Raw genomic sequence first — 26288 nt, forward strand, 5'->3', positions numbered from 1 at the left:
AAAGTTTGGCTGCTTGCTGTAGCTAGCTCTGCTTCCAGCTCCTACCCCTCTTCCCCAGTCCTCTATTAAAAAAAAAAAATTTTTACAGTCAGTACAGTTAGCAACCTAAAGAAACACACCACTCCATGCACTTTCCCCCTCCAAACTAGTACCTAAGGGGGACTTGTAGAAAAGAAGGCTCCAGGAACCTGCAAGGCTCTGTTTGCATTCGTTCCCCTCTGTGGACTGCACCAATGAAGGTTTAATAGCAGGCAACTAAGAGCATTCCCCCCAAACCAATCCTGTTTGCCTTCCTTGTTTAACAAGAGGTAAATTTCTCTTTAATTTTCCTGAGTTCTACTAACTCTCTGTTCTCCCCTTTTGTTTCCAAACCCCATGCTATTTACATTCTGAGTTTGCCCCATTGCAACTAGCCTCCCACTCAATTTCCTAGAATCATAACACTCTCAAATTTACTCATTTGGCCGCCTCCATCTCACTCTCTCTTTCTTCACCTTGCTCCCATTCTGTAAGTTTAATCAAACAAGCAGCCTGTCCAAGCTATGCCTGTATAGTTATAATACCCATTTGTACCAACTTCATCCAGTTTTGAGTCTGATTAATAACAGGCATCTGTGATTACAACCTGCTCCTCCCTGCTAAGTAAGAACATAAGCTAGTCAAAGCTAAACATGTTTTAAGTACTCTGATTTCAGATTACGCCTGCAATTAACCCTGCCATTGTAATGAAAGGGACTTCAAAGTGTGTAACTTTGGCTGGACTGTGACCTAATTCTTCAGTGACTCAAGTGGAAGGAGTTCTGCTATGATTGTGTAAATGCATTATTAAAATCTGGTTGACCACCTATTTGGGATGAATACAATATTGTTTCACGTAATTAAAAATATATACCACAATATGCACAAAACCAAGGCAGAATTCAGGTTGTACAAACTGAAGCCCAGTAATTTCCAGTCATATTCATCCACCCTTTGGAATGTCTTCTTGCATACTGGACACCAAAGTGCAGTAGCCAGATCTTAATTAATTGCACATTGTGCAACTGAACGTGTATATTAAACACAAAGACAAGCCAATTAGAATGGCTCTTCCCTTGCTGTCTTACATGACATGGTTCACAAGCTATTTAAATAGAAATAATTTAACCAAATCAATGTATTCTTGACATCCCATTATCTACAAGAACATATTTTATTCCAGGAACAGAGATTATGATTGACAAGGCAGAGGAATTTAAAGAGTAGCTTCACTTAATTTCATATTATTATTTTTTTCCATCTTTAAAGCAAGTTTTTTGTATATTACCAGCTATGTCCTGCATCCATATTAATACCTGTATTTGTCATGTCTAGAAGAGAAGGAAAGAGAAATGAGCGAGTAGGAATGGGAGAAATTAGGTGACACTGCTTTTGTTCCATGTTTTCTGCAGACCCTTACTACTGCTACTTCTGTAAACATGGATTTCTTGCTTCTCTGACTAGAGAGAACTGCACAGTAGTGCACACTGGGCACAGTGTGATGTTTAGTTCTACCAAAGAGCTGCATTGAAGCCTCTGGACTAATCTTTTAAAGTGTGAGATGTGTTCTCCTCATCTTATTTATTTATGACATTTTTTATTCTGCCTTTTCTCCAAGTTGCTCAGGGTGATGGGCATGCCCCTCACATTTTACCTTCACAACCACTCTGTGAAATAGGTTAAGCTGAGAGATGGCGACTGGTCTAAGCTTACCCTATGAGCTTCATGATCAAATAGGTCTCTCCAGTCCTAGTCCAACACTCTGACCACTACAAATTAGACATCTATTCTTCCTCACAGTTACTTTAAACATCACTAGATATGTCCATGAGGCACAAGTCATCAGACCGAGAATTATTTTTTACGCTTTCAGAATACACGATCTTTTACATTAATTCCAGAAGTTTACAATATCAGCATTCTATTGCTCTCATGCAGCTATTTGATTATACTTCTAGATTTCTTATGCCTTCTTGGTATTTTTCAACTAAATCTGACACCCGCACCAATTAAAAATTTGGGATGTTGAACTTCTATATTTTTGTATTCATTTTTACAGATTTAATGCCTGCATATCACCCATTTAACTAAAATAAAACATTTCCGCTAAACCCAGAATGCAGATTATAATTCAAATCGACTGTGAATTTGCTTTGCTTTTGATTTGTTATAGTTGGTAATCAGATCCAATTTACTGTGACCAAGAGTCATCCTTTTTTCATCCCGGTGTATGTTGCTGTTGTTTTCCATTGGGGCATCATCAGACAAACCATAGGAACCATGAATTCTTGGCCTCATCTCACTATTTACTGATTTAGTAGGCTTCTTAATGAGATCCAGTTTGGTGTGTCCATGAGCTACAGGTTTTTCGTCCTTCTGTATTTTGTTTACATCTTCCACTGGTTGAACAGTATAGAGGAATTTATTGTTGCCTTTTATTCCAATATCATCAGGCACAAATTGCAAATCATGCCCATTTCTTGTGTTGTTACCTAGTATTGGTGAAGATACTGACAGCAAAGATGTCTTAATTCTCTGTAGATTAGATGCATCATTGACTGGATACTGTAGTTTAGCTGATGTACTGCAGCTAGAGTCTGGCAGCTCCCTGGGCTGGTATATCAAGTCACTAAACCCCAGTAAGCCTGAAATATTATTTCTTGTTTCACTGGGAGTCAAGTCTTTCTTTTCGCCGACTACAGTGGAAGTCAACTGGTTTAAATATGGCGATCTCTTTATGCTTACTATACTTGAATTGGAGGGGCTACTTGAGAGGCTTGTGGTTTCACTCTCATTCAATTGAGTGTGCTTTAAAACTGGCTCAGTTTTCTGCAAGATTCTGTGAGGAGAGGGGCTGGATCTTTCATTAGCAGGGATACTGAGTTTATTCACAGATCTAGATGCGGCATATATGCATCGGAACTCTCTGTCGAAATCCTCAACAATTTTTCCTCTGAAGTGTGTCACCAGGCCAGTGTGGACTTGGCTGCACAGCCATGTAAAACTGAAAAGGAAAGGATTTAGAGACAGCATCAGTTATCAATTTATTAAGTAACTCTAATTTCAAATATGCATTACTTTAGATACTATGGAAGTTGAATGGACACTAATAGTCATTTACACCATCAGTATTATTGTGTTGCATTTGCTCCTGAAAATAATAGGTGGAGCAGTTTGAAGATCAGTGTCTCAGGATGAGTTCACATACATCATGTTCATTTGGCAACAACTGAAGCTATTACTTCAACAGGCAAACAAGTTATTGCACATAAGTCACTATAGTATAGATCACGATTTCTTTCATATCCTTCAGGGTGTCTCCACAAGTGATTTACTCCAAGCTGGCTGCATTTGGAGGTCATTAGGGATACATGATATCGTAGCTATCCCACAGCCATCCCAAAGCTTATCATGGAAAAACCGGATTTCCTGAGACTTCTTACAGTCCAATTCTTTTCCTTAAGTCGGATTCTCCACAGTATAGCTGTTGTGTGCCTCAACCCCTGCATTTACCTTGGGTATGCTTAGGGAATTCCACCACGGATTCCAGTGAGGTCGGATTCTTTAGAATCCAGCCCCCCGGAATCCGTGGCGGAACAGCCTCCTGCCCCCCCGCGGAATCCCCCCAGGACGGCACTTACCTGTGGCAGATGCGGTGGCGGCGGTTCCGGCGGCTCCGGTGGCTGGTCTCCTGGCCGGCCGCGCCTGGGCTGCTGCCACCGCCATTGCCGTCCTTGCAGCCATGATAGGCTACGTAAGAATTTACGTAGCCTATCACGGCTAACCCCCCCCCCAAAAAAACCCAGCCTACGCAAATGGCCTCAGCTACGGCGGCCACCATTTGTGCTCCCTATTTTTTGCCGTTTTATCTTACGTAAATATTTACATAAGATAAATCAGCGAAAAATAGGGAATGCAAATGGCGGCCGCCATAGCCGCTGCCATTTGAGTACACTGGGGGTTTTTTGGGGGGGTAGCCGTGATAGGCTACATAAATTCTTACGTAGCCTATCACGGCTGCCTGGCTGGACACAAATGGCGGCCACTACAGCGGCCGCCATTTGCGTCCGCAGCAGCCTGTCCGCGGTCAGAAATCCGGCTGTGGACGGCCCTGGCCAGCTGCTCCGTGGCCTGGCCACAGAGCGGAGCCAGCCGTCGAGGATTCCGGGGGGGAGGACCGGATCGCCTCCCCCCATCCCCCCCCCGTGAAAGATTCCATGAAAAGGTAAGTGACTTTCGTACATCCCTAGGTATGCTAGCCCTGACCAGAGGTGTGCCTTTCACTGTGACCTGGTCAAGTGTTTCCTGTCCCTGTGTTTCCCATCCCTGTGTTTCCCAGCACAAGCCAGTTAGTGTCTACTCAGAAGTAACTCCTGTGTGGTCAATGAGGCTTGTCCCCTGAATGCACACTTCAGAATTTACAGAGATCCTCCTCAATCGAAATAGCACATTTTAAAGCACTAATTCCCTAAAGGCTGTAAAGTGTGATCTCGATGCTGCGATTCTCCGTTGTTAGGTTTATTGCCATTCAGAAGTAACTACATCACACCTTCAACCCTGCGCTGCATAGGGTTAGAAAGAGGGCTGGTTTCCCATCCCTTTGTTTCCTCCCCCTGTCTTTCCAAGCTCAAACATATGTGTGTCTACTCAGAAGTAACTCCCATTGTGGTCAATGAGGCTTGTTCCCAAAATGTGCACTCCCGAAGTTACTGAGATTCCCATGAATCAAAATAACGCATTTAGGAGCCTTAATGTCAAAGCTTCAGCTGATTGCAACAGAACAGGGAGAACAATGTGTTCCTGTAATAATTGTTGCTTTAAGGAAGGAAGCAATGTGGGGCTGGGGGGAGAGAGGAGAGTGATTTTTGTCAAGACATAGGAGGAAACCTCCCAGGATTTTATCAAAGGAGAAAGGCGGGGGAGCCTGTGGGGGGGGGGGGCTCTGTTGTTTCTTGAGCAGCCCCTGCCAGTCAGATGATGTTCACTCTACCCACCCCGCACCCCCAACCTGGAAGTATGTTCTGTGAAGAGACTTATACTGATGTGGTACACTTGCTCATGGAGCCCTGCATTGACCACAGCGCACCAAAGCCGATCCCTTGAAAAAATCCAGGTAATCCTTCATTGTTGTGGAGATACCCCCCTTGTAACAAAAATGAGGAACAAGCTTAGAGGTAGCTATTAAGGTATTCAGTTATACATTACTGGGACTAGAGCTAGTCCCAGCAACACCAGGATTCTCTAGACCTGCCCTGTATGGGTACCCTAGATTTAACTCTAAATTTACCCCCTGATTTGTTCCGTAGCCTATCGTATGAGAAAAGACTGCTGAAACAAAGATGGTCCTACCACTTGGTGGTGCCTAGGCAATGCATTTACAGAGGTGACTGCCTACAGTTGCAGATAGATAGGCTTTACTTTGCCAGCTCCAGTTAGAAGCGCTGTACAGAAGTAAGGGTCAAAGGAAAGATGGAGGTGAATCTGCCAGAGCACTTAAATCTTCCTTTACCAAGGTTTACTGCTAGAACTTTTTTTTCAGTGCTAGGGAGCAGCAACCCTGGAATATATAAAAAAGTAACAGAGTGCCCCTGAGCATGTGTTAAGAACTTTGTCTTCAGGCTGGTTACCAAAGCTGGTTTCTATACAGCTGGGTTTAAAAGGTAGCCCCCAAGCACAGAGGGCAACATCTCTAGGCAGGCTTGACCATCATCTTCTTCAAAGGGCCCTGCTTCAAGTCTCTCTGCCACTGAGATTATGGTAAAAGACTTCCTGGGATAGTAGGGTGTTTGTTTTTGCAGTAGCCTCAAGGTTATAAAATACTCTCCCAAGGAAGGCTCATGCCATCTCCTCTCTGCTGATCTTCAGACCACAGGCAAAGGCAATCCTCTTGCAGAGAAGCCTTGGATACTCTTTGTGTTTGGCAAATTATTTTGGGGGGTTTAGTGATCCATTGGTTGTTTTCTGCTGCTGAATCTAATGAGGAATGGGTATTCTGTTGTGCTCTGCTGTTTATTTTATTGTGTTTTTGTGTTATTAATTAATTAATTAATTATTGCATTTCTATACCGTCCCACAGCTGAAGCTCTCTGGACGTTTTACAAAGGTTAAAATATTAAAAATACAATATGCAAAATTTAAAAATACAAGAAACACACAAACAGACAGTACAATGACAACATATATCTAAAAACAACTTTGAGCAATCAGCCAAACCATAAAACAAATCCAGGATCAATTAAAACTCATCACATGCTGCCAAATGCCTGGGAAAAGAGAAAACTGTTGACCTGGCACCAAAAAGATAACAATGTTGGCACCAGGCGGGCCTCATCGGGGAGGCCACCACCGAGAAGGCCCTCTCCCTTGTTGCTGTCTTCCAGGCTTCCATTGGAGTAGGCAACCCGGACGAGGACCTTAGATGTTGAACGTAGGTTATGGGTATGTTTGAGCCAGGAGAGGTGCTCCATCAGGTATTGTGGTCCTGAGCCATGTAGGGTTTTATAAGTTAAAACCAGCACCTTGAATCAGGCTCAGAAACATACAGGCAGCCAGTGCAAGCAGGCCAGAGTTGGTCTTATATGTTTGGACCTTCTGGTCCCTATTATCATTCTGGCTGCTGCATTTTGCACAAGCTGCAGCAACAGCTATTTCCTTTTGTATTATAAAAATGATCTAAAATATTTAAACCAATGTTTAAAAAGACAAATAACTTTTCTTTAAAAAGTTACCTGATGCAATAGGCAAGGAAGGGAAAGACAACAGGCAAATGATCAAACAAGTAGTGTTGGGGTGAGTGTACTGGCATGTCCAGGGCCAAATGTGAGCCAGCAGTCTATCAGTAGCAGCTTCTGGCCATTGTGAGAGGGGCTGATTAAAAGTGGAGTGAGTGAACCAAGGGCTTCAACAAGATGGCAGGACAGGCCAGAGCTCCTGGACCTTTAATAATTGTGTAGAAAAAGGAATTTCAGGAACTGCAGGTTTTCTGACCTCTGCATGACAAACTGCACCTGCCACAGTGTTCTCTTTTATGTAATTACTAGCTGATATACCTGGCATTGCCCGGGATGTAATTTTGTCATAGGCACTATTTGTTAGAAACACATTAAGATAGGTTTATGCTTCTCGGAAAGGCCCCATAAGAACGGTGAAAAGTTGAATCCACCAGACTTGATTAAAAAAAGCACAACAATTATAATGAGCAGATTGAATAAAAAACACTACTAAAAATGCAAGAGACTGAATCTGTAAGCACTACTACAATATAATCCACACTGAATCTCATACCCCTATTAAAATGTTCAACAGAGGCTTCCTTGCTGGATATTGCAGGAACAGGGGAGAGAAACTAAATGCTCTGCACAGTCAGAAAAGAAACCATGAGTAAAGGGGAGGGAACAAATGGCGGCCAGCCAATCCAAGGTGAAGGAAGTCAGAGTGAATGGGAGAGAGACCAATAGAATGAAAGATGGCCAATAGGATGACTGGTAGCTGAAATCGAAACCTGGCCTGTACCATGATTGAGAGGGTGTACTTGTTAGTAAGAGAAAGTATAAACAAAGTAATGTAACCCAGTGACTCCTGTCATACAGTCTGGCAAGTGAGAATGTGAATGAAAAGCGGAAGCAACTCCACAGCCCAAATGGCAGGCGCAGTGTGATTAGGCCCGGGGCAGCTCCCCCTTATGCCCTGTCTTACAGACAGCCCTGCAGCCACCCACAAACACACAAACCCAAACATCTTCAATTCAGCTACAGGTAAAACTGCTATTTTGCAATTGCCTTCTCCATTCCCCCCAGTTCACTCTTTTATGAATAAAGCCCTAAGTCTCCACTCCACTGTGTCATCCCAGCCCCTCAGACAGGCGAGCACACGCCACACCACATTTCACATTAGTGTTAATCACACACCACTAACAGATACATCCGGCATTGAAAGGAGTAAAGATATTTAACACTAGCTTGCTTGCTCGCTGGATATTGCAAGAAGAGAGAGAAACTAAATACTCTGTACAGTCAGAAAAGAAACCATGAGTAAAGGGGGGGGGGGGACAAACGGCGGCCAGGCAATCCAAGGTGACGGAAGTCAGAGTGAATGGGAGAGAGACCAATAGAATGAAAGATGGCCAATAGGATGACTGGTAGCTGAAATCAGAAACCTGGCCTGTACCATGATTGAGAGGGTGTACTTGTTAGTAAGGGAAAGTATAAACGAAGTAGTAATGTAACCCAATGACTCCTGTCATACACTCTGGCAAGTGAGAATGTGAAGTAAAAGGGGCAGCAACTGTAGGGCCCAAATGGCAGGCCCAGTGGGCCCCTACAGTGTGATTACACCCTGGGCAGCTCCCCCTTATTCCCTGTGTTACAGACGGCCCTGCAGCCAGCCACAAACACACAAACCCACACACAATTTTTGACTTTTATATAGAGAGAAAAGATACAGGAGACTTGACCCAGGGCTGGCATCAAGGGTAGGCAGAGTTGGCACCTGCCAAGGGTCCACACACCAGTAGGGGCCTTCTAACAAGAGCACCCTGGACTTGCTCCTCGTCTTCACCACTGCAACTTGCTTGTTCCCCTGCCTCTTGCTGCCTTGTGCTCTGGCCCAGACAACAGTGGTAGCGAGAAGCAGGGGCAAGAGATGCCACTGCCTACTTGCTTGTTTATTTATTTATTAAATTTATTAATCGCCCATCTGGCTGGTCACCCAGCCACTCTGGGCGATGTACAATAATAGAAACAGTTTAAAACAATAAAATTCTACATTAAAAACATATTTCTAAAAATACCCTAACCCACCCCAAATGCCTGCCTGAACAACCACGTTTTTAATGCGTGGTGGAAGCTTATTAAAGAGGGGGCATGGCGGAGTCCCCTAGGGAGGGAGTTCCAGAGAGTGGAACTTGCTCGCTGGCTTTCTGCCTGTCAAAAGCAAGCAAGTGATAGCAATGATGAGAAAGAGGATGAGGAGCAACAGCAGCTGCTGACAACGGTGGTGAGAAGGTACTGAAGGAGAAGGCACTGAGGGAGGGATGCCATTGGAGCTGTCTTGCGCAAGGGCCCTCAAAAACCTGGAGCCGGCATTGACTTGTTGCCTTTTACATCTGGTTTATTTTAACTGGGGGAAGGGGTGAAAGGAGTCTGGGTGGATAGATGAGGTGGTACATCTAATCCCAGGAACTCGAGGATCTGTGTTGGGGTAAATTTTTAATTTTTCTTCAGTGGTGTCTAACACTGGCCCAGTAAATTATTCTGTTCCTAAATGCACTTGACAATAGTAAGTCTGACTGCCATGTTATGCATTGACACCCAAGGTCAATATTATACTCCTTCCTATTAAAAGTTAAAAAGAAAAATGCATTTTTGAAATGGAAATGGTATCGAGGTGCTTTGAGATAGTTTCATAACATGGGAACATTCTATGGGGTTGGCAAGTTTCCTGTAAGTAAAATAGGAGGATAAGAGACAGGCTACAATTAAAGCCTTCATGATGTCAGAAATGTTGATGAGTCAGATGTGGATTGACTGGGTGGAAGAAAGAGTTTTATCAGTCAAGCAAGCTTAGTTGGTTGTTAAAAGCTATTTCCTCAAAAAGCAAAGCAAGAAAATGGCATGCGTGGCACAGTATTTGAGGCACGCAGATACAAAGGGAGATATGCAAACTACACTTGCTGATAATGAAACAAAGATATGATTGCATCAGAAGGGAGGAAGTAAGAAAGAGTGTGCATCAGTCTTCTGTGAAATTTAGACATTTCTTTTATATTAAAGCTGGGTCCCTGTGATCCTATATATGTTTACTTGGAAGTAGATTGGGGAGATGGAGGTTCAGCGACAAAGCCTGGGTTAGTCACTCTCTCAACATAATCTATCTCATAGAGTTGTTGTGATGATAAAAGAGGGGACTGTATACAGCAGGGATGTGGAACCTCTTTGAGCCTGAGGGCTGAATTCCATTTTTGGGAAGCTCTTAAGAGCCACATTCCAGTGGTGGGTGGGGGCGGGAGCAAAGGCAAAAGGGGTGGGACAAAACTACCAAAAATGCCCGCATATTTTAATTTCAAGCTTTTACTGTCAGTAACTGAGCCTTAGGAGCAGCATTTCAACTTTTTAGAAGAGGGGGGGATTGCACCAAATTTCCTACATCAGCATGGTGATGTCACACCAACTTATGGTATGTGGTTTTATATGTTAACATTTATATGTCTTTAGAAATAGCATATCCACCATTTCCTAGCTCAAGAGAGGGCATTTTTCTCTATGGCACAAACGGAAATTGGAAACAGATATCCTTTAATACCACTTCTATATACTAGAACAGAAAAACAGGCATCTGTCACATCACATGAGTAATATAGCAAGCAATATGGAATAATTCAAATGTGCCACATTGGTGGTACATTTACCGTATTCACAAGTCCTAAAACAACTCCATTAGAGGCAAAAAGAGATGTTCTTAGCATGTAAAAGCATCCTGAGATGCATTGTTTCGGATTTCTCACCTGTACGTCCCTGCAAGGACTTGTTCACAGTCTATCATCACAAATTTCTCAAGTGCTTGTCCTGTAAGCTTCTTGCCAGCTTTACTGTAGTATGTTTCTCCACTCACACAGCGAATGCGCATGTTCTGAAATCGGAAGAAGGCATTACAGAGTTTCATAAGAGCCAAGGCAGATATATTTTCCTTTCTGTGTTAAGCTTATATATGAATGTAGTATATAAATGAATGTGAAACTTGGAATTGGCTGTTGCGATCTATACCTAATTCACTGTGTGTGAAATTTAAGGGAAAGCTTCTATAAAATCTAGTATCCATGGTCCCTTGCTCCATCAATATTAACAGAGCAATTCTATATATACCTACTCAGAAGTAAGTTCCATTGAGTTCAATGGGAATCACTCCCAGGTAAGTGAGTATAAGATTGCAACCTAAATAAAATATATAGCTAATTACATATAGGATATAGTAAGTGATGGAGATATAGGAGGTGTGAGAAAAAACACACACACACTCTTATTTATAGAAGATGAAAGGCAAAATGAAACATGATAGCAGCAGGCCCATTGGTTTAAATTTGGATCTGCCTGAATTATATGTAAAGCAGTATGTATGTGTGATTTTATTTTAAGAGCAAAGGAAATGTACAAGTAATGGGGTTAAATCATCTTTGTGCCCACCATTAACATCTCCAAGTGTCTCCTCAGGAAATTATCTCCTCAGCTGAGCTCCAATACCAAAAGTAATCTTGGCTGGGAGGAAACTCCTTATGGGGAGGGTGTGTGTGTGTGTATGCGTGCGTGCGTGCGAGCAAGAGATAGAGACAGACAGAGGGCAGGGGAAAGAGAGAGGGAGAGTGTCAGTCAGATACTTAATCAGTTTTATCACACACTATTTTTTAACATTGCCCTTAATTTATTAACAAAGCCAACTGGAAACATACTGGGAAGTCATCCATAGTGAGATCCATTTTATTGCACATTTTTGCAAAGTTTTTCAAGTTTTTTTCATCAAGGATCAGGTAAACAGGAACACGTCGTCTGCTTGAAGCCTCCATCAAATCACTGAGTATTTCCATATCTGTGAAGAGGTCCATCACAATAGCAATCACCTGTACAGATGTAGGGGAGGGGAGAAACAGGAGTCATTTAAAAAAGATCAACAGTAGATCTACACTATTGAAACATGGTTCTGAAACACAGAAATGAACTCAAGAAATTATGTATGTGATTCAAGCTGCTATCCTATATACTCTTAATGAGGTTGGTTACTTATGTATTTTGGTTTATTTGGTATGGATGCACCCATTTGTTAGTGCCCTGTACGTACAGAAAGGTTTGGGCCAGCCACAACTTAATGCTGTCTTGTAGAGGACACTCTCCTGCATGCGTGGATGCATGATATGGGTTGGCCCAAAGTTCATTGTGGAGTTCACACCACTTGCTCCTTATTCTTTTCTATGTATTTTTGGTATAATTGGTGCAGGTGCACCTACTTGAGAGTGTCCTGAATGTACAGAAAGCTTTGGGCCAGAGGCAAGTCAATGCCATTTTCTAGAGGACACTCTCCTGGATGTGTGAGTATATGATTTGGGGTAACCCAAAGCTCATTTGGGAGTGGAGAACCCCACTTCCTTATTCTTTTCTACTTATTTGAGGTACAATTGGCATAGTGCACCATGCTTGAGAGTGCCCTGTGCATACAGAAAGCTTTGGGCCAGATGCAATTCAATGCCACTGCATAGAGGACACTCTCCAAGACATGTGGGTGTATTATCTGGAGAGGCCGAAAGCTTATTATAGAGTTCATACCTCCATTTCCTTATGTATAATTGTCATCTGGGGTCATCACTTATTAACGTGTTGTGTAAAATGATGGTTTTGATTGGTGCTAATTATTGTTTGTCTTGAAGAGGACAGTCTCCCAATTACAGAGGTATATGGTATGGCATAGCCTTATGCTTAATTTGGGGTGAAAGGATATATAAGCCTTATTCAGTTTACTGATGGAGCTCTGTTTCGAAGTTTCACACAAATAAGGAACCGGGAACTAGTAACCAATGTCAGCATCATTCTTACCTGGAAGTAAGCCCCATTGATCACATGTAGACATGCTTCTGAGTAAACATGCATAGGATTGCACTGTTAGTTTGCTTAGGGAAAATGGAAGGTCAAGAATACATGACTAATAAAGTGGGACAGAGGCCATTTGTTATGGCTGTGTCTTACACAGGTACACATACACATACTCTTCCGCATATACTGGGAAGCTGCAGTCAGGGCTCTCCTGTCACAATCAAAGAGAAAGTGTACACAACATGTATTATCTTAATCTGTGACATTTGAAGCTGCCATAAAAATAGCATGGAAACATGGATTTCACAAGGTGTGCCTTTCCCATCACAGTGCTAGAATGAAGAGAAGTCATCATACCTGGTGACCTTTCCCCATCTATCTAATTCTTAAAGTTACAAGAAGTTCTCAGAAGTTCTGACTAGCAACCCTACTGACTAGTGAGCTTCATTTCCATGTTGCATTTGATTTCTGCGATAATTTTATAATGACAACATTCCAGTAAGCAACTGAGTTACTGATCTCAACCATAAATCTAGATTAGCACAGGGCTTTTGAACAAAGTGGGAGTACACCTGACCCCTCCACCCTTCACGTGCCTTTGCTGCTTCCTCCTCAGGCAGCACTCAGCCATAGTCAGTTCTTAGGCTTCCATTATGGACTGAGACAAGCCTGGTCTACACATGCAGCAGAATTAGGTGGTAGAGTTCTAAGTTGATGAAAGGAACTCTACCACTTCAGACTGCAGGCAAGGGAACCACATTTTTTCCTATAAAAACTGTCCAGTTTCTCTCTACTTCTGTGTTCCACCTACCAAGGAACTTGTGAATTTCACCTCAGGATGGAGATTGTTTTTGAGTAGCAGCTGGATTTTATATTTTCAAAAATAGGGGATCAACCATTATTTGTTTGTTTTTTCTTCCCAACAACCCTTTGGAGGGTCCTAGGTGCAGCCTGAAACCATCTCTGTACTCAGTAGAGCCTAATTTGAATGTCTTCCCACTATCTACCTCTGTGGCCTCACCTCCGACGGATGCAATTGTGATGCCCTCTTGATACAGCACGTTTAAATGATTTCATCATGAGCATCCGTTCTGACAGGCATCTCTGTCAGCCTGTTTATCTCAAGAGTTTCCTTTCCTGTATTTCCAAGATGCAGAAATGAAGGAGCCATTTATAGGGAAGAACTGGTGAGTGGGCAGGGTTCTAAACCACTCTTGTAGCCACAGATTCATCTCCACAACACCCCCCCCCCCCAGAATTTTTCCTCCATCTGGGCTTACATCTGATTTTGGATTATTAAAAATTGTTGGGAGGAGGCCGCTTACAAGCAAGGGTTTTCCTTGTAATGTGCAATACCATTGTAATTCCTTATAATACCAGCCTTAGATAGTAATCTTACAAGAATCTTTATTTTAAGATCCCATTTTTGTTCATAGAAAATCCCAGATAACCAGATACATGATAATGTTTTAGAGTCTAGTCCTGTCCTCCTGAGTCTTTAGCACTAAGTTTAAATGGAAATAAGTTCTTTTAAAATGAACAGGAGTTATTGCCAAGTAAGAAAGCAATTCTATGGTCCCTGGAAGAGTGTCCCAGGGACCATAGGATGGCTCATAAAACCCCTCTGAGGTCAGAAACAGTGCTCTGACTCAGACCAGGGTGGGGGGGAGTCAGAGATCCAACCCCAGACCCCACTCCCTCACAGCTGGGATGGAGGGAACCATGCTGGCCGCCTCTCTGGAGGCCAGAAACCTGACCTTGAAGAGGGGGAAAGGGGCTGTTCTAGTGGGTGGGTGGGCGGGTGGAGAGCAGAAAGGCCTGGATATGAGTTATTCGGAGCCGCCTCCAGCCTCCTTCCCTCCCCCTCCAAAACACCTTTGTTAGATGGGCTGAAAAGCCCATCCAGTGAAATCTGCAGGGCAGGAGAATGGGGAGGCAAAGATCACCTGCACTGCTCCTCCTGCCCTGCATTGGATGATCAGATGCCTCCGAGTTCAGGAGTTTCCAGTCACCAACAGCACAATCAAAAGGATTCAAATGTGTGTAGGATTCAAATCTATCCAGAGATCTCTTACAATTCTCCATTCAGCAATTTATTTGTTTGTTTATTTATTTATTAAATTTCTTAACTGCCTATCTGGCCGGTCACCCGGCCACTCTGGGCAATGTACATCAATACAAACATTTTTAAAACAATACAATTTTACATTAAAACATCTTATTTCTAAAAAACCTAACCCACCCCAAAAACCTGCCTGAAAACCATGTTTTTAATGCAAGGCAGAAGCTCATTAAAGAGGGGGCATGGCCGAGTTCCCGAGGGAGGGAGTTCCACAGGGTGGGGGCCACCACAGAGAAGGCCCTATCCCTCGTCCTCACCAGCCTAGCTGTCCTGGCTGATGGAACAGAGAGAGGGCCATCTGCGGCTGACCTTGTTAAGCGGCCTGTCTGGTGCTGCTGGAGGTGCTCCTTGAGATAGGCTGGGCTGGAACCATATAGGGTTTTAAAGGTCAAAACCAACACCTTGAATTTGGCCCAGAAAACAACTGATAACCAATGCAACTCCTTCAGCACCGGAGTGATGTGATCACGCCAGCGGCTGCCTTTAATTAGGCGAGCCGCCACATTCTGTACCAGCTGCAGTAATTTCAACAAATACACCACAATACAGAAGTTTGTGGTACTCTTATGATATAACATCTACTCCCACCTCCCATTAGAATACTTTGGAATGATTCCTATGAAGGAATACATATGAAATATTTTACAGTGGAGTGGAAAATATACTTGGGTTGCAGAGGAAATATCCCAGAACTGGAACCAGCAGGAATCTGGCATCCTGCTCATGGATCTTTCCTAGAAAAGCCACATGGGTTGGCCATTGTGGTGTAACATTTTCCAAATATATTCCTTGACTGACTCATCCCAAAGTGCTCTCCCGTCTACAGCCTCTGTCGGGTGACAGTTTATTGGTGGCCAGGTGGAGGCTCTAGGGCCAGATGCGGTCCATGGAGCAATTCTGTCTGGTTCCCAGAGGCAATAACAACTTTCAGTTGTGGTGTAATATGCATTTTCTCCACAGTTAAATGCATAAGGAAAATTATTTTCAAAAGCTGAGAGAAAGAATCTACAAGTTAATGCCACTCCTCTCTTTGAGTTTTTCATGTAATATCTAAGCCATGCTCAAACACATCTGTTCCATGATTGTAAAATTCATACTGCTGGGTTGCGCTGTGAAGGGGTCAGTGTGCAGCAAAATATATTTCTGCCCCCAGATTTCTTAGAATGGCTCCTATAATATGGGTTGACCACTACTGCTATAGTTGGTTATGACCAGTGAAGGCTGGTGGCTCCAATATCAGTGGGGTGTTGCATCCGCTCTGGGTTTCAGTCAGAATCAGTCAGAACTCTAAAGGAGCTAGCCAGAGTTCTGATTGAAACCCGGAGCAGATTCACTTTCCCTACTGACATCAGAGCCAACAGTCTCCACTGGTTATGGCATGCTGCCCTCTACAACACTGAGGTATCAAAGCAGCCTCAGAGCCTACAGTGTGACTCGTTTCTTTTTCCATTTATGATGTTTACCAAATACAAAACTCACACAAGAATAAACTACTAAAATAAATACTTAACATAATAGATAAAAATTCTATGGAGGATAACAAAAAATTGGGGCCACCTATGTAACTTCAGAGCCCCAAAACTCAGCCCTGTCTTACCCTTTCAGACCATATAAAATGCTCTACTTACTGTCTTGGCCTTTCTTATTAGAGACCGAAGTAATTCCTTAACATTGTTGGCCTTGTCTCTTTGGAAATACAAAGTGACTTCTGTCTGGTCAAATGCCGTGACGGGGGGTGCCACTGGCCATCCCAGCTCCAGCTGCGGGGGGTCGACATCTGATAGAAAGGGGAAGTATGTCCCAGATGTGACTCCAGAGAGGAGAGAAGCCCTGTCTGCACTATCTTGTCTTGTGAGTCCAGCCTCTTGTCCCTTAAGTGGAGACTCTGGGATGCTTTGGCTGTGTTGGCTCATGTAATCCATATCTAATGTGGAAAGAAATGGCAGCTCCTTTTCCTTCGCAATGGCTTGCAGATAGCCAACTTCTCCCTGTTCCAGAAAGGCATCCACAGCCAGTCGGGCAGTCTCGCTGTGCTGCAACGTGGAAGGGCTGATTTCCTTCCGCCAAGGCTTTTTCAAATCCTCCAGACGGCTTTTCAGTTGCCCTGTGGCCCCTTGGGTGTTTCCATAGCCCCTGTGGAGCCAACTCATTGCTTCTGTTGTTGGGTAGCTGAACTTGTTAACCCTTGGTTTGCGCCTTCTGAGGGAAATGTTCAGCTTCTGCTGCCTTTTTGTTAAGTCACTGGGCTCCGTCACTCTTAGCCCAGCTCTTCCACAGTGAAGTTCCCTTGTGCTGTTTCCTTTGTCCTTAGTCTTTTCTACACATCCATCCCTTCCAGGAAGAAAGCTCGCTTCTGAAAACCTCTGATTGTTCCAATTTGTCTGCTAAAGCAGAAATAGTTGCTGAAAAATCAACTAGTTTTGAGGGTCTGTTTTGATGTTGCCTTCCTCATGGAAATGCCAAGAAAGATTTTCCCATCTTCTTTGCAAGAGCTGCTGCTTGTAGACACACTTCCTTAAGCAATGAGACTCACTTGCGTTCCCGCCCTAACCTTAAAGCAATTTCTCTCTTGCAGTCAAAATCCTGGAACCTGTTCTGTCAGTTATTGTGCCTGGAGAGGAAATGCAAATGTTCAAACCTGTTCTAAGTTCATTGTGCATTTGTGTGATAATTATAAGTGTACACAAATGATAAAACAATGTAATGATACTGACCTAGTCTGGAAGGGGACTGGGAAGGAAGACTGCAGTGCATTCCTTAGCAAGCATCATCGTCATCATCACCATCATCATCATGTGTTTAAAAAAGACAAGCGCCTGTACCATAGATTCTGCAAATCACTGCAATTCAGGGTAGGGTAGGGCTTACTCAGGGTCTCCCATGCACATACTTAATTTGAGCTGTAACAATTTTTTTTAAGTATTAGGCAAACTGCCTTCATAATGCTTAAGTCACCATGATGTTTAGATTTAGGACAGTGTAGTCAGCATTTTGGAATGGAGTGCGTTAGGAGTTGCTGCCATCTCTTAGTACTGCCCATTCTCACTTCATACTATTTTCATGGGCTACCGTATTGGTACATATGAAAGCCAAGTCCAAGACCAAAGGCAGGTCCAAGTATGTTCCATGCTTATTTCAGTATTCAGCTTTCAGTAACAAACAAAAACAAGTAAAAGCAACATCCAGCCAAAGTTACACAGTTGGAAGCCCCACTGATTTTTGTGAGAGAGTTAAACACATGCTTCAGTAACCAAGACTTTAAAATCCTTCTTTGGCTGCGTCATGTCCTAAGGACCAGACTAGATGTTATACCAGGAGAGCCATGATGCATTTCCAATTCTGTGTATGCTTATGTGAATGCAGTCATGAACTGCTGGGGTAATCATTTGATCAAGGGGGTGGTTTCGGGGATGTGGCATTTCTCCAAGTCACTGCTCTGCACTGAAACTCTCAGGGTGGCCTTGAATAAGTTATCATTATCCTAATTTACTTAGTAAGCTGGTTATTTTTTATTTATTTTATCCTGCCAGTCAGTACAATATGGCTCCCGTGGTGGCTTTAATAAATTAAATAATCTGTGCACTTTCTTTTCTAATGGGCAAGAATATATGATGTAGTAAATATATAGACCAGAGGGAAGACATACCAAATTTAGATAAACCAGTTTCCCATTATGTCAGAACCAGGAAATTATGGTTTATGCTCTGAATTCACACCAAGATTTCAAGCCATGGTTGATCCTGGTTTGCCAGGCCAGGATTGTAGCCAGAGTTTAAACCACCTTTCCCCAGCTTGGAAGTAATGGGAAACTGTGGTTTAACAAAATCCTGAAGTCTTGTATTAAGACATGAGAGAAAAGAGAAGGGGAGGGAAGGAGGAAGCATGTGGGCACAATGCTTAGTTCTTTGTCCAATAAGCCATGGTTTATTGGACTGAAATCATTACCAAGATAGCTGGATTGGAACCAGGCCTTAATGTTCCTGAATAAAGGAAGAACGATACTCAGAACCTCAGAGCACCTCCAGCTTTAGCTGTAACCAATGAAAACCCAAAATAGCTTGCACATGTGTTGAAATCGGGTAGGCAGTTCAAGCCTCCCCAGCTGTCAAATTCTCTGATCTCAAAGCCATGCCTTTGAATTCCAGATATGTGGGAGCTGGTTCCATTTTCTTGCCACTGAGAAAAATTCACCCTGGAGATGCTCAGAGGCACATTCTTCTTTTTTTGTAATAACTTCATGTGTGCCAAGGCTGAGCCAAGCCTCAAATTAAGCCCTGATCAAAACACCTTAATGTGGAAGTGGAGCCTACATTTGATGTGTTGGTGACGACATTTTGAAACTGAAAACAATCAGGATTCTGACTTACAAACTTCACTTGCAATACACTTTCGGCACGCTTCCTCCAACTTCTGCTCTGAAGAGTGCACTGACAGTTGTGGCAGAGCAGGAAGTGCATGGCTGGTGCTTGTCAGTATGAAAAGTACTCTTTGGAACTGTACTCGTTAGTAATGCGAGGCCATTTCCTCTTGGTGATGGGTAGATTAATCCAGCCTTCCCCAACCTGGTGCCCTCCAGATGCCTTGGACTATAACTCCCAGCACAGCTGGAGGGCACCAGTGGGGGGATCTTCACAGCAACGGAATGAGAAGTGCATTGGAGTATTACCCGGATTTTCATGGATTCAGCTTTGGTCCGTCAGGTACATACAAAGCAAGATAAGCTGAGTGTAGTGTACCTTTAAAATCAGGTTTTCAGGGATCACACAGTGCTTGAAAGGAACATACGTCTGGCTGGGGTGGGGGAAGTAGAATTGAATGTCATCAAACTGGCAGGGGCTGCTCAACCCATGTGAGAGGCTTGTTTCCCAGCCCTGTCCAGGCTCCCCTTGCTACTACATTATTATGAATGGAGAGCAACCAATTTTCCCCATGTGTGCAGATTTCCCTGAAGAAGCCAAAATCTGAAGGCTCCGCCTGAGAGCTTCCCCCCATCCCAATTTTGCCCCATTCCAGCAATCTGCTGTGGAGTTATTGCTCCCACCCCATTTTTACCCATGTGCACACTTTTGCCTTGAGAAGCCCAAATCCCCAATTCTCGAGCCCAAGAGCAGGTCAGCCCCTCAGTTTTGCCCCATTCCAGCAGTCTGCCCTGGAGTTATTGCTTCCAACCCACCCACCCCTTTAGAAGCTCCCATAAACGGAAAGATTGAGAAAGGACTTTACGTAACAACAGAGATGCAATTTTACATCAGAGAAACTTGTTGTTGTTGTTGTTGTTCAGTCGTTCAGTCGTGTCCGACTCTTCGTGACCCCATGGACCATAGCACGCCAGTCCTCCTGTCCTCCGCTCTCTCCCGGAGTGTACTCAAGTTCATATTCATTGCATCGGTGATGCTATCTAGCCATCTCATCCTCTGCCGTCCCCTTCTCCTTTTGCCTTCAGTCTTTCCCAGCATCAGGGTCTTTTTCAGAGAGTTTTCTCTTCACATTAGGTGGCCAAAATATTTGAGCTTCAGCTTCAGTATCTGTCCTTCCAATGAGCACTCAGGGTTGATTTCCTTTAGGATTGACTGATTTGACCTCCTTGCAGTCCAGGGGACTCATAAGAGTCTTCTCCAGTACCACAGTTCAAAAGCATCAATTCTTCGGCGCTCAGCCTTCCTTATAGTCCAGCTCTCACAGCCATACATTTCTACTGGGAAAACCATAGCTTTGATTAGACCATAGCTTTGTCGGCAAGGTGATGTCTCTGCTTCTTACTATGCTGTCTAGGTTTGCCATAGCTTTCCTCCCAAGGAGCAAGCGTCTTCTAATTTCATGGCTACAGTCACCGTCTGCGGTGATCTTGGAGCCCAAGAAAGTAAAATCTGTCACTGCTTCCATTTCTTCCCCTTCTATATGCCAGGAAGTGATGGGGCCAGATGCCATGATCTTAGTTTTTTTAATGTTGAGTTTCAAACCAGCTTTTGCACTCTCCACTTTCACCCTCAACAAGAGGCTCTTGAGATCCTCTTCGCTTTCTGCCATTAGAGTGGTATCGTCTGCATATCGGAGGTTGTTGATAATTCTCCCGGCAATCTTAATTCCAACCTGTGTGATTCATCCAACCCGCCGTTTCTCATGATGTACTCTGCATATAAGTTAAATAAATAGGGTGACAATATGCAGCCTTTGTCAGGGTGGACACTGAGCCCATAGAATCCCAAAGTAGTTCTGATTCTGAGGAAGAGCAGTCGCTCCTGGGAGAGGAGCACGCTCCTCTTTCCCAGGGCCCACAGCTGACGGAGATTCCTCCCACCAGCATTCCTAGATTAGAAAGCAGTCCGGGGAGTGACCGAGCAGAGATAGCAGACTTGGTGGATGCGTGACGCAGACGCAGAGAGCGGTGCCAGATGGAGGGCGCGGAAAGGAGGTGCAGTGCCCGGTTGGCACGCAAACAACGGCTGCGCCCCGAGGATCCAAGGGAAAAGGGGAGGGATTCTCCCTAGTCCTTAAGTTCAGGGGTCTGCCAGTAATTCCCTTTCAAACGGGGACCAACTGTTTCAACTTAGGGCATAGGTACTCTGCTGCTCAGATCTAGTTGCTACCTGTAGAGTTGTTAAGTTGTAAAAGAAGAATAAAGCTTTGAAAGGAATCCCTTTGTCTGTGTCTGGACTTGGCTACTGGATTAGACTGAGGGAGGCCTCCAAGGAGCCCTTGACAGCCTTGTCGTACTCCTTTCCCAATTTTGAACCAATCGGTTGTTCCATGTCTGGTTCTTACTGTTGCTTCTTGACCCTCGTACAGGTTTCTCAGGAGACAGGTAAGGTGGTCTGGTACTCCCATCACTTTAAGAATTTGCCACAGTTTGCTGTGATCCACACAATCAAAGGCTTTAGCGTAGTCAATGAAGCAGAAATAGACGTTTTTCTGGAATTCTCTTGCTTTCTCCATGATCCAGCGAATGTTGGCGATTTGATCTCTAGTTCCTCTGCCTCTTTGAAATCTTGTACTTCCGGTAGTTCTTGGTTCGCATACTGCTGAAGCCTAGCTTGTAGGATTTTGAGCATCACCTTGCTGGCATGTGAAATGAGCGCAATTGTGCGGTAGTTTGAACACTCTTTGGCGTTGCCCTTCTTTGGAATTGAAATGTAGTTTCAGAGAAACTACAGAACATCAAAGAAGCACAATATCCCAACAGGTTTAAGAGGGCATTGGAGAGGTAGGGTGAGTTACTAAACTTAGCCTTTAACCCTTTCACTGCAGGGGAGTGAGATTTATTTCTTACTTCTGAGTTAACATGCACAGAAGAGTAGGATATGCTGCTGCGCTCCTGGGGATTTTCTCAGTGGGAAAAACTACTTCCATTGGGGAAACAAGACGGAATGGGCGTCCCACCTCCTTGACCATGTCACTGTCAGGTCACAGACGCATGCCCAGGATTTAATGTGGGGGAGACAGGCACAACTGTAGTAAAACCACCAGAGAGCTGCTTTCAGTAGAAAAAAAAAAGTCAGAGTAAAAGAAGTTTCAGAAAATGCAGCTTTTCAAGAGGGAAGTAGCTGGTTGGCAGCGGATTGGTGACAATGTCATCTGACGTGAAGGAATTCAGACTGCTCTAACTTCGCACTAAATTGCTCGTGAAGTCCCCCCCCCCAGGTTGAGGAAAAGCTGGTTTACTTTCTTCCTAATGAGCTGTGAGTCATGCAAAATTAGCTCACTTATCTACCCACTGCAGGTACATTAATATTCTTATAAACTTTCATAGCCAAGTAAACGCTCCTTAAAGACATCCCAAGATAAGAATACGCTGCTGCATTAAGTGTAAGAATGACTTTACTGAATCAGACCAAAGGCCCATCTAGCCTGGCTTGCTGTTGGTATACTAGCTCTCTACATGGATACTTCATATCATTTTGCTATCTCCGTGACTGACTGTAGTTGATATCTTATAGCAGGGTTGGGCAACTTGTGGCCCGCCAGATGTTTTGGCCTGCAACTCCCATCATCCCTTACCATTGCCTATGGTGGCTAGGGCAGATGGGAGTTGTAGGCCAAAACATCTGGAGGGCCATAAACTGCCCACTCCTCTCTTATAGCAACAGAAGAGGAGAATAGTTACAGAAAAAGAATGGATAATTTCCCGCCTTCCCCAATTTATCCAGGGTGAGATAGCAAGGAAAACTACTTAGGTGTCACATTCCTTCCTCTTCCCCCTTCACAATCAACACATTCCAGGATACTAGGCTTCAGGCTCACTACTTTATTAGTTAATGACTAGCTTCCTTACAAATGCGAATTCTAGGAAACTCTCAGACTACAATGAAAACAGCTACTCCACACAATTACGAATATCAATAGAGGGACCAAAGTGGAAGTTAGAGAAGTTACTAGCAGTCTGAACAAGAACTTCTTGGCCAGACTAGCTTGGGACGGATGCCTCTCCCTTAAAGTGGCTCCCTCCTACGTAGGCTTTCACATGTAGCCAACCTGGTGGAGCATCTGAGCTCCACCTCTAACTTCCTGCTTCGCTCTGCAAAGGACCCTCACGTCCCTCAAGTCATGCCCCTCACTCTTCTCCCCTGAAACCTGGGTTCTCATGGAGGAGGAAAGGGGGAGGCACTCAGGCTGAGCCATCTGTGAGTCCAAGTCTTGGGAAGAAGGCCTTGCCATACCTGAGCTCACTAGGGAGGGAGCCTCCCCCTATTTTGGCTGTTCCCATTCTGAACCCAAGCTACTAAACATCTCCACATGCTCAGAGTCACTCCTGACACTAGGTTGCAGATGCTAGAGGTGCTGATAAGGTGGAGGTGGCTGTGATCTGAAGCCTCCCCTGGAAGCTACTGACTATTCCCCCACACTGGATGTTGGCTGTGGAAGCTGGTGGCTCCGATGTCATTGGGATGATGAATCCGCTCCGGGTTTCAGTCTGAACGAGTCAGAACTCTAAAGGAGTTATCCAAGGTGGTTCCGCAGGCAAGTAGCAAAGGACATGCAAGAAGCTCATACAGAAAGTAGAGGAAGGAACTAGAGGATCGGCTATCCTTGACTTGATCCTAACTAACAGAGATGACTTAGTGGATAAAGTAGCAGTTACAAGAACTCTGGGGGAAAGTGACCATGTTATACTTGAGTTCTTGGCTCTAAAGGAAGCAAAAGCTGAGTGTAGCCAAACGAATGTTTCTGTTTGTAGGGAACAATTTGGCTCTCCATTTCTTTCTGTATATTCATACTGTGCCGACTTCCTTTAAATATGACTGAGTCACTTGTTGAATTAGTTTCTACAGTTGATTAACTGTATCCTTTTAAGTGTATCCTTATGTAGAAATGAATTATCCTCTGATCAAATGGCATCTCTTTACTCTTTAGTAATACAGCAAAGCTTACTGTTTAGTTTGGGGTTGAACTCTTGTAACTAATGCCAAGAATTCCTGGATGAAACTGATTATCTCTCCCCTATGAGAGGAGGTTACAACAGCAGGGGTTGTTTAGCTTGGAAAAAAGGAAGGTAACGGAGACATGACTCTTCACACAGCGCATAGTTAAACTGTGGAATTCACTACCACAGGATGTAGTGATGGCCACCAATTTGGATGGTTTTAAAAGGGGGTTGGACAAATTCCTGGAGGAAAAGGCTATCAATGGCTACTAGTCTTGATGGCTATGTGCTACCTCCAGTACCAGAGGCAGTGATCCTATGCATACCAGTTGCTGGGGAACATGGGCAGGAGGGTGCTCTTGCACTCATGTCCTGCTTGTGGGTTCCTAGTTGACAGCTGGTTGGCCACTGTGTGAACAGAATGCTGGACTAGATGGACCCTTGGTCTGATCCAGCAGGGCTGTTCTTATGTTCTTATCTCAACCCATTTCAGCCTGGCTTCAGGCTTGGTTTGGAGATGGAAACACCATTGGCCTAGTAGATGATATTCACCAGGAGCTGGACAGGGGCAGCGCATGCCTATTGGTTCTGCTGGACCTTTCAGTGGCTTTTGATACCATTGACCATACCATCCATCTGGGCTGGAGCTAAGGGGGAATGGTTTTACAGTGGCTCCAATCTTCCCTTCCAGGTAGATCTTAGAAGGTGGTGCTAGGGAAATTGTGCTCAACCTTTCGGTCTTTGGGGGTCCCACAGGGTTCAGTTTTGTTGCCTGTGCTTTTCAACATCTACATGAATCCACTGAGAAAGATAATCCAGGGATGGGAAATGGGTTTATCAGCATGTTGATTATACACTATATCTTCTTTCCACTATATTCTGGGGAGGCTTTACATTTCTGAATCAGTGTGTGGTATCAGTGATGGGTTGGATGAGGATAACCACACTGAAATTAAGTCGTATTTTAGAGGAATACTAATTAAAAATACAGTTTCTCTTCCATAATTTAGACTGAGTCATGTTTATAATTTTACCACCAAATCTAGACTGGCGATGTGCAGGCATCCACGTGGATTTTTGTAATTTTCTGGGCATGTCCAGTCATTTAAAGATTTGGGAAGACTTGATCAATGAAATACATTTATTATACCGACCCCAGGACTACTTTGTTATGTTACTTTAAGGGTATTGTGTTTGAAACAGATCTAGAAATGTTAATTAACCTCTTGATTGCTGCAAAAATGTATATTTTGAGTAGTTCCTGTAGTTTCAAAATAATAGTTGATGATACGGACCAATTGTCTGATGTATTTTCTGAGCTGTAGCAAGCCACAAGCAAACTTATTTAATTACACTTTGGAATAGCAAATCTCAAGATTCTCTCTGTCTCAATTTATTTATTTACTTTCCTATGTTGTAGATGACATCTAGACTCCCTACTTTTCTAATAAAGGGATTTTAAAAAATATTCTAACTGTTCCAGCAAAAGCTATAGTCTACTGATTAGTTAACTGTGAAAGAACTGAAGTCTAAGAGTGAAAATGTGCTACATAACTTAACTGAAGACTGCTCTTACTGACCAAAGCTTTATTTGTGGAAAACAGGGTGGAATTGTCCTATGCCTGTGAAACCTTTTTATTTGCAGAAAGAACCTTTACGTTGTGTGATGGTGCTTCAACAGTTAGCTTGAAACTGCTTTAATTGTGAAAGAGCACATTTTCTATATTTGTAGAATATTGTTTGTCACGCTAGTCTTAAGTTTGTTCTGGCTAACTATAAATACGTGTTATTGCGTGGAGTGAATATGTAACTTTCAACAGCTGATCTTTGTAACTTCAACAAGTGCAAACTGTATAAAGATGTCAGTTTTGTTCTTTCACTCATTTCAGTGTTGCTCACTGAGTGGAATCTTGGCTCTCTTAGTTTTGCACGTTGTAGCTTAAGACCAAAAGTTGGGAGTTGGATACAGCCTTCCTAGAGAAAGAAGTGCCAGCTTGATAGGTCCCACATGCAAGTCTACCACTGAGTTTAGGCTCCCTTCACAAGACCACCCCTTCCCCACCCAGATTCCTAGCTTGCTTGTTTGTTTACCTCTCATGTAGTGATTGGTTAGCAAAAAGGACCCTACAGATGAAAACTGTAGAGACCTGCGGTCTTACTATAGCCCTGCCAAATTGAGCACCATCCTGTGCTTGCATGGTCTAGTATGTGGCACTTG

At 43.6% G+C, this 26288-nt stretch overlaps 1 protein-coding gene across 1 annotated transcript; it reads right to left on the reverse strand.

Moving 5' to 3' along the window:
• Window positions 1-1144: 1144 nt before the first annotated feature.
• SACK1C (scaffolding CK1 anchoring protein C) lies at window positions 1145-17236 on the reverse strand. Its single transcript, XM_084853703.1, has 4 exons — window positions 16341-17236; window positions 11459-11626; window positions 10520-10644; window positions 1145-3022 (listed from the first exon to the last, which is right to left on the reverse strand). Exons 1-4 carry the CDS (start codon window positions 16860-16862, stop codon window positions 2143-2145), a joined length of 1695 nt encoding a protein of 564 aa, XP_084709829.1. The 5' UTR covers window positions 16863-17236; the 3' UTR covers window positions 1145-2142.
• Between the last annotated feature and the right edge of the window lie 9052 nt (window positions 17237-26288).

The sequence above is a fragment of the Heloderma suspectum genome, chromosome 4 (genome assembly GCF_057233095.1).
Source record: "Heloderma suspectum isolate Gila_16-S chromosome 4, 16-S_ref, whole genome shotgun sequence".
NCBI lineage: Eukaryota > Metazoa > Chordata > Lepidosauria > Squamata > Helodermatidae > Heloderma > Heloderma suspectum.